The 8,033-nt window shown below is 41.7% G+C and overlaps 1 protein-coding gene across 1 annotated transcript; it reads left to right on the forward strand.

The window, feature by feature from the left end:
* The first annotated feature begins 345 nt into the window (after positions 1-345).
* Positions 346-5,294, forward strand: HSBP1 (heat shock factor binding protein 1). The gene is made up of 4 exons (XM_027850463.1): positions 346-452; positions 1,243-1,309; positions 2,265-2,385; positions 3,979-5,294. Exons 1-3 carry the CDS (start codon positions 408-410, stop codon positions 2,381-2,383), a joined length of 231 nt encoding a protein of 76 aa, XP_027706264.1. The 5' UTR covers positions 346-407; the 3' UTR covers positions 2,384-2,385; positions 3,979-5,294.
* The last annotated feature ends 2,739 nt before the right edge of the window (positions 5,295-8,033 follow it).

Genomic DNA, 8,033 nt, shown 5'->3' on the forward strand with positions numbered 1-8,033 from the left:
GTGTAGGAGATGCAAGGAGGATGGGGTCACCATCCTCCACTGACGGGTGCCAGGGCATACGTCCCTGATGGGGACGGACAGAGAAGCGGCTGGGATCCACAGGGTGTAGGAGACTGTGACGGAAGTGTGGAGGACAGCGAGGGAGGAAAGTGTGGGCGAGAGGGAGAGGGCAGGACGGAGGCGAGGTCAGCCCTCGTGCCCCGCCCCCTTCGAATTTCTCTTCACCCGCTTCTGCTGCAGTGCTTCCCGCCACGCACAGAAACTCCATTTCCCACACGTCTCCAGGGCACCAGGGCAGGCGCAGATACACCCTCACGCGCCTCAGTAGGCGTGTCGACTCCGGAGCGCAGGCGCACATCGGCCTTAGAGACGAATTGGGAAGCTGAGTGCAATCAGGAGCCGGCGCTATGGCGGAGACAGATCCCAAAACTGTACAGGACCTGACCGCTGTGGTGGGACCCAGGGCCGGGGGGTGGAGCGAGGGGCGGCGGGTGGGGGGAAAGATCGCTTCGGAGGTCCCGGGATAGCCGGCGCGCTGCCGGAGGCAAAGGTCGCGCCCACCCTTTCGCAGCTCGGCGGCCTCCGCCCAGTCACCGCCCAACGCTGGAGCCGCGGCTCCCCCTCAGTCTCCTCCGCCCTCGGCACTTCCCTTGGGGGCAGCTGCTTGGCAGGGGTAGTCACCCCAGCCGACCCCTTCCACGTCCGCGCCCCGTTTTCCCCAGCCCCTGGGCGGGAGACCCCTGAGTCCACCCTTGAACGGCACTTGGGAGCGTTGAGTCTGGGTCCTCCTGTCCCTGTAGGGGGTCCGGAGGCGGGGGGCGGGCTGGGGTGGGAACAGATCCCAGCTTTTACCCTGGGTGACTCCACAGAGTGTACTCGCAGACCCGAGAGGACCCAGGCCCTCGATCCCATTTTTAGACTCCACCCTTTCTCCCCATCTTCCCCCTTACCCAACAAAGCAGAGATGCTTCCCAGCTAACCCTGCCCCCCATCCTGCCCCTTACTCAACAAAGCAGAGATGCTTCCCAGCTAACCCTGCCCCCCATCCTCCCCCTTACCCAACAAAGCAGAGATGCTTCCCAGCTAACCCTGCCCCCATCCTCCCCCTTACCTAACAGCCCAGAGATGCTTCCCAGCTAACCCTACCCCCATCATCCCCTTTACCTAACAGCCCAAAGATACTTCCCAGCAAACCTCTTCCCCACCACTAATCACGATCTCTTTCTTTCGTCCTTTCTGCAGGTTCAGACACTTCTTCAGCAGATGCAGGACAAGTTTCAGACCATGTCAGACCAGATAATTGGCCGAAATATCCTTTCTCTTTAGAGTTGCTTTCTTCTTGCTGCTCCTTTTCATATTTTTAGGCTTTCTCTCCTACACAGTGTAGGATGATGGTACAGTGGGTTTAAGAGGTTACTCATTTATTTAACCAGTTCAACTAGGATTGGTCCTCTGACCTGAGCTCTGCTGAGCTGGAGACTAGTCTTGTTAGAGGCCACTTGTATGTATGTGAAGGGACTGGGAGGTACATAAATGATGGAAAAATTCTGAAGTGACTAGCTTGTTGGCCTTTTTCTTTTACGAAGGCCAGGGTATACCCCTGCTCAGGTCATCCCCAGGCCTGGACCCAGGAACATCTCTTAGCCCAGTACCTGTAAATATGTATGTGGCTACTGCCAACACCAGCTTTTACATCTTGTAAAGACCAGTCTCTATTAGCTAGTTTAGCTATAGCTGTATACTTATATGTATATGACCACATACATATATACTCATGTGTATGTTTGTGGGTGTGTTTGTATCTATAAGATAATCAAGGTCGAGGCATTGAGGTGGAGTGGATATAGGACTGCTCGAAGTTAGGAACACCTGCAAGTCTTGCTTCTGATGGCTGTGTGACTATGGGCAAGTCATTTAACCTTTCTGTGCCTCAGGCAACTCTCTGAAATTCTTGATCTTCATTGGAGATAGTTTTCACACCATTGGAATCATAGGCTCTGAAGCAAAAAAAAAAATACGAGAAAGGAAACAAGAATGCACAGTTTGGGATGGAAAAACAGGTATATCTCATGAATATCATTTGTAGGTCAGTCCCTTCCTGCTCCTTTGGGAAAGTCAGGTTAAGCCATAGCCTGCTCATATCAGCCTAAATTTGGTTGCTAGTTTGACTTGCTAGAGGCCATATACTTTAATATGTGAGTAGAGCAGAAGATAGGATAAGTCATGGAGTAACTTTACTAAGTGTTGTCTTTAACAAGTCGTACTTGATGATATGAGCAGTCGCATCGATGATCTGGAGAAAAACATTGCTGACCTTATGACCCAAGCAGGGGTAGAAGAAATAGAAGGGGAAAACAAAGTACCTGCTACACGTAATAGTTAAAGGTAGGAGTCAGATTCATTGTTTGCCTATTTGATAAAATTTTGAAATCTTTTAACTGTTCCTTTTTCCCCCTTATTTGATTTTTATAGATTCTTGGTATTAATTTCTTTCACTGAAGAAATTCAGATATCAGAAATTCTAGCAATCAAAACATTTATAAATCATACCTTGAAAGAACAATGGTTACAGTTAATTATGCACAATATTTTGCTTCAAGTCACAGGGTACTTAATTGTAAGACTTATCCCCTATGCTTTGTTTCTCCAGTTACCCTTGTTTAGGCTACAAACTTTGCAGCCCAGAAGGTAATTGATAGTTTTTAACTGCTTTTTGGCATTTTAATCTTCCTGGTTAAGTGAAATTTACTGACAGTGATAGAATCACCAAAAACAAAAAGAATATTAAAGCATGCCATTATGCTGTCTACTTTGTGCCAAACTTAGTGATTGTAGAAGACAAAGTAACAGAAATAATCAGTGAAATAGTCATGGAAGGCAAGTGGTTCTTTAAGTTATTTTCATCTAAAACATGGGTTCTTTGTGTTATAATGTCTAAATATCTAATTTGTTAATCTGTCTCATCTTTAGCACGGAATTACTCCTTTCTTACCTAGGGATATTTCAGAAAATGACTTATTCATAAGTTTCTATGAAACTGATTCTAAATTGTTTAAACAAAAGAATTCCCATTAAGTTAATTAGAGCTTTTCCCTTAAGAATTGTGGAGTGGAAGCAAACTTAAAATTACAGCAGCTGAAAAAACCAGAGAACCTTGGTTTAAATCCTGGTTCTACTACTTATTATTTTGTCTCGGGAGAAGTCAACTAATACTAGTAATAATTTACATTTAAATGATAATTTCATGACACAAAGCCTACTGTGTGTCAGGGATTGTGTTAAGTGTTTTACAAATATTATTTCATTCAATCCTCACATCAACTCAGGGATGTAGATGCTATTATTATCCCCATTTTAGAGATGGGGAAACTGTGGCAAACAACAGTTAAATGACTTGCCCACCATCATGCAGCTAGTAAATGTCTTAAGCTGGATTTGATCTCAGATCTTCCTGACTCCCAAGCCTACCCTCTAGCCACTGCACTACCTAGCTACCCTTCCCCCACCCCAACACTTTCTTCACAACAGCTCCATGAAGTAGTTAATATGAGCATCAGTATCCCATTCTACAGAGGAGGAAACTAAGACTCTAGGTCTGAGGTAGAATACATACCTGGTCTCCTGACTATCAAGTCCTGTAGTTTTTGCTGTGTAATTGGACTTCAGTTTCCCACTTTGTAAAATGAGGAGTTTGGACTAAATAGCCTCTAAGGTCCCTTCCAGGTGTATAAAAATCAAATGTGGAGACAGAAGAGGAAAAATAAAGATTCAGATTGTTTTTTAATTTACAGTCACAGCAATTAAATTATTTTTAATCTGTTGTAGAATTCTTTATTCACATTGGGAAGATAGTCTGCTTTAGCAAGTCTGTATATAGATATGTTATGAAAACTTTTCAGTTGATTTTTGTTCTACATTATCACTTGTAGATTCTACAGTGAAAATTTGTCAACAGTATTTCTTTTTTCCCCCCCACAGGTTTTGTTAATCATTTAGAGTGAATTCTGGAAAATGTTTTTTTTTACAAGCCAAGAGGTGAACGAACAGCTTTTCTCAACTAACTACTGTGTGCAAACATTTTTTTATTCTAAAGCTTGTATCCCTAGAATATGCAGTTTAGTTGGGTTTCAAGGTGATTTATTTTTTGATTTCTTGTATGTGGTAGCTTCATAATATATGACAAAATGTGTAAACAGTTAGTAAACTGAAATTCTGACTACTCTTGGCTAAAATTTTAAAAATTTTTGGTGCATTTATTGTCGAGTCATTTGTTGTTCCTTTTGTAGTAGTTTCAGTTTAACAACAAATTGCTGTGAGTTTTTTTAAAGAAATGTATTAATTTTTTCAACTGTTATTAGACTCTCTTTGTGAAGTAAAACACCTAGAGTCTATAGTTTGTAATTCTCAGCACAAAATTACTGTTGTACTAATAACAAATAAATGGTATGTTGACCATATTTTTAAAGCAGACAAAAAAATTTGAGCATTTTGTATTTAGATGTCTGTCATTGCTGTGTTTCCGTGATTGAGAACTAGACATAAGATTCTACTGTAAAAAGCCCTACAAAGGAGCTGAAATTGGTGGACAGTAACTACTGCCACTTTTTAATACACTAGAGGATTTGGATAGTGATAACATCTCAATTCCTCACAAATACTAGGGACAGAAAATAACCTATAAAGATGAATTACATTCACTGGTTAGAATTTTGTGTGTCATAACACTTCAGTAATTAGTTATAACATCAGAAGTGCTCATTTTAAGAACCTGAGGGGGTTTTAAAATCCACCTACTCTGTATTTATCTGTGCTACTGATTTTAAAAAGCATTTGTCAGTTAGAAGAAAAAGCAAGTGGCCATTGTAAATCCTTGTTCACTTGCTACTTACTGACTGATAAATGCCCTTATTATAAGCTTGGATTTTTTAAAAAAAATTGTGGGTGTTGTTGTTTACCTTTTTTCTTACCTAAATGCTTGCAGTATAACACTTTTGTAATAGATTTAGGTGGAATGGAAAATACCAAACATTTTCATCATGGCATATTCTGTGTTTTAATTAAGAGGTGAGGGACACAGTTTGGACACCCAGATGACTGATTCATGAAATTGCTCCTGTATTTTAAAAAAAAAAATTAAGGTCAAGATAAAGCTGAAGGATGATATAGAGGTAGAGGGCCATTTTTCCTGGAGAGGAACTTTTAAGTGTATATTTTGTGATTGTAGGAAAAAATTTCTGTACCACAAGACAGTTTATTGTATTGTTATAAATATGGAATAAAGCTATGAAATAACAGTTTGTTCTAGTCATAATATGTTTGGTATAAAATGAAGTAATCTTACTAAACTTCTGTTAGTAAACCAAACATTTACAAGTGCGAACTACATACAGAGCCCTGTGCTTTGTTTTGCCAACCTGGGCAGGGAGGTTGGAGCCACATTATGAAAGAATTTGAATTTCAGTCAGGATGTACTATAGGCACTAGAGAATCACAGAAGTTTTTTGAATGGAGTGACATTATTATATCTGTTTTCATGAGATTAGTAAAGAGAAATCTGTGTTTGGGGTGAACTGAAGATACGAAATAAGAACATTCAGAATGTTGTTGCAGTGTGTATGTTGAGAAGAGATAAGGGCCTGAACTAAGGGTAGGTGTGAGAGAGGAGAGGAAGGGGATGGTAAAAATATCATTAGAAATAAAAATTGGCATCTAATTGAATGTGTAGGGTTACGGAGAGGGGGGAAAATTAAGATTGAACCATGTACTATGCTAGCATTGGGATTACAGCTACAAAAGTAGGCATTCCCTCTTGAGTTTGCATTACAGAGTAGGAAATGAAGATGGGTGGAGGAGGACAGTGTGACAGGTATGGATGCTTGATGAGGACTTACCTCAGAGAGCACAGAATCCAATGGCTTAGCTCCTCCCAGGCATGATCTCTTGGGTGCTCTGGTTTGGATGGTGGGGCTACAGAAGGGAGGAAATGCCTGGGGAGCAAGAGGTGGAAAGAGGCTGGGGAAATTAGAAGGGGTAGGTAGAGTTATAGGTGCATGTTGAGTACACATGGTCCTAGGGATCACAGAATCTAGTGATTTAGCTATTCTGAGACATATTCTTTGAACTGTGTAGGTGGTACCATTTTAGAAGTAGGGAAGTTTATTGAGTAAACATTAGGCTCCTACTCTGTCCGCATTGGGCAAAGTTAATGGTAAAGATAGGTATAGAAATGGAGATGAAAAATGAGTAAGGGAATAGAATCATAGAACTTTAGCGACCACCCAGTCTAATCCCCTACATTTTACAGTTAAACAGCCCTAGATGTTAACTGACTTGCCCAAGGTCACAGAAGCTCAAAGGTAGTGGAGAGCCCTCATCAGCATCTACCTGAGACAATTGCACTGATCTCACTTGTTGGATAAGGATATGTTTCTGCATAGTTCTTCACCCTGAGTACTCAGTTTATGTCGAAAACCATTGGAGGTGCTGGAGCTTATGTTTTTTTTTTTTTATCAAAGTAGTCACTGGTGGGAGCATCCTGTTATCCTACCCACTGGAAGTAGAAAACTGACTGGAGTGGTGGCCTGGGCTAGGCCTAAATTATAACTCTTCTTTTGGGGCTGTGGTCTCAGCACGCAGGAACACATTAGCTGTTGCCTCAGATTCCTGTGCTGCTGCAGCATCTTCCACATGTTTCTCAACCATCAATGGTAGGAGGAGAGGATACCTTAGCAATAGTGGGGACTGGGTGCATTTACATTCAGGCCTGGCTGGGGTGTGGTGAGGACAGTATTTTGAGAAAGTGTTGATGCACTGAAAGTCTCTCTTCAATAAACAAACTAAAAAGTCCATGATGAAGGAGCACATTGCCTTATTCTTCAACAGAGGGACTGTCTAACGTGCACTCTCCCATGTTATGTGACAAGATCATCTTGTCACAGGTGTACTTTTGGGCTTCTTGGGGAAGAAAAGGCTCAGTGATGTCCCCTCGCAGATACAGCACCAAGTACAGAGAGAGCTCGTTCTGGATGTTATAGTTGGAGAGAGTACAGCCATCTTCAAGCTCTTTGTCAGAAAAAGATAAGATGCTGATCTGGTGAGAAACCCATCTTGTCCTCAATTTTTTTGGCTTTGACATTCTCGATAGTGTCACTGGGTTTGACTTCAAGAAGGATGGTCTTGCCTATCAGGGTCTTCACGAAGATCTGCATCTCTGTAGTGCTGCACCAGCCACTTGTTGGCCTTGCTGAAAAGAAAGAGGCCTCTAGAAGACTAGTTGTTAATTGTTGAATGTCAGTGTGGCAGGAAGTCTCCAGTGTGGTATCTCAGGGATCTGCGCTTGGCTCTGTGGTATTTTAACAGGTTTATTAATGACTTTAATACACAGATAGTATGCTCATCGAATTTTCAGATGATTCTAACACACCATATGACAGAGTCAAGATCCCAAAAGATCTTGGTAAGTTAGAACATTAAACAAAACCTTAATAAAAATAAATTCAATAGGGATGAATGTAAAAGTCTTACCTTTGAGTTGAAAAAAAAAATCAGCTCCACAAGTTCAGACTGAGGGAGATAAATTAGGCAACAATTTGTCTGAAAAAATATCTGGAGTTTTTAGTGGACTGAAAATTCAACATGAGTCACTAGTGTGTTGTGGCAGCCAAAAAAAGACTAACGTGATCTTGAATTCAGTCATTTTCAGTCATGTCTGATCTTTTGTGACCCCATTTGGGGTTTTCTTGGGAAAGATACTGAAGTAGTTTGACATTTTTTCTCTGGCTTTTACAGATGAGGAAACTGAGGCAAACTGTGTTAAGTGACTTGCCTAGGGTCACCCAGGCTGCATTAAAGGAGGCATAGATTGTGGGAATGACTGGTAATAAAGAGATGATAATGACTCTGTACTGACTTTCCTAGGCATGGTCTGATTTATTGAGTTCAGTTCTGAGTACCAGAGTTTAAGAAGGCTATTTGTAATTGGAGACTGTCTAGAAGAGGGCAACTGGGATAGTGAAGAGCCTTGAGTCTATTTC

This window comes from Vombatus ursinus, unplaced genomic scaffold (assembly GCF_900497805.2).
Source record: "Vombatus ursinus unplaced genomic scaffold, bare-nosed wombat genome assembly UNPS02009062.1, whole genome shotgun sequence".
NCBI classification, from domain to species: Eukaryota; Metazoa; Chordata; class Mammalia; order Diprotodontia; family Vombatidae; genus Vombatus; species Vombatus ursinus.

Coding starts and splice junctions, on each gene's coding strand:
- HSBP1 (XM_027850463.1), top strand. CDS start 408: ATGGCGGAGACAGATCCCAAAACTGTACAGGACCTGACCGCTGTG. Junction 453..1,242: donor TACAGGACCTGACCGCTGTG/GTGGGACCCAGG, acceptor TCCTTTCTGCAG/GTTCAGACACTTCTTCAGCA. Junction 1,310..2,264: donor AGACCAGATAATTGGCCGAA/ATATCCTTTCTC, acceptor AACAAGTCGTAC/TTGATGATATGAGCAGTCGC.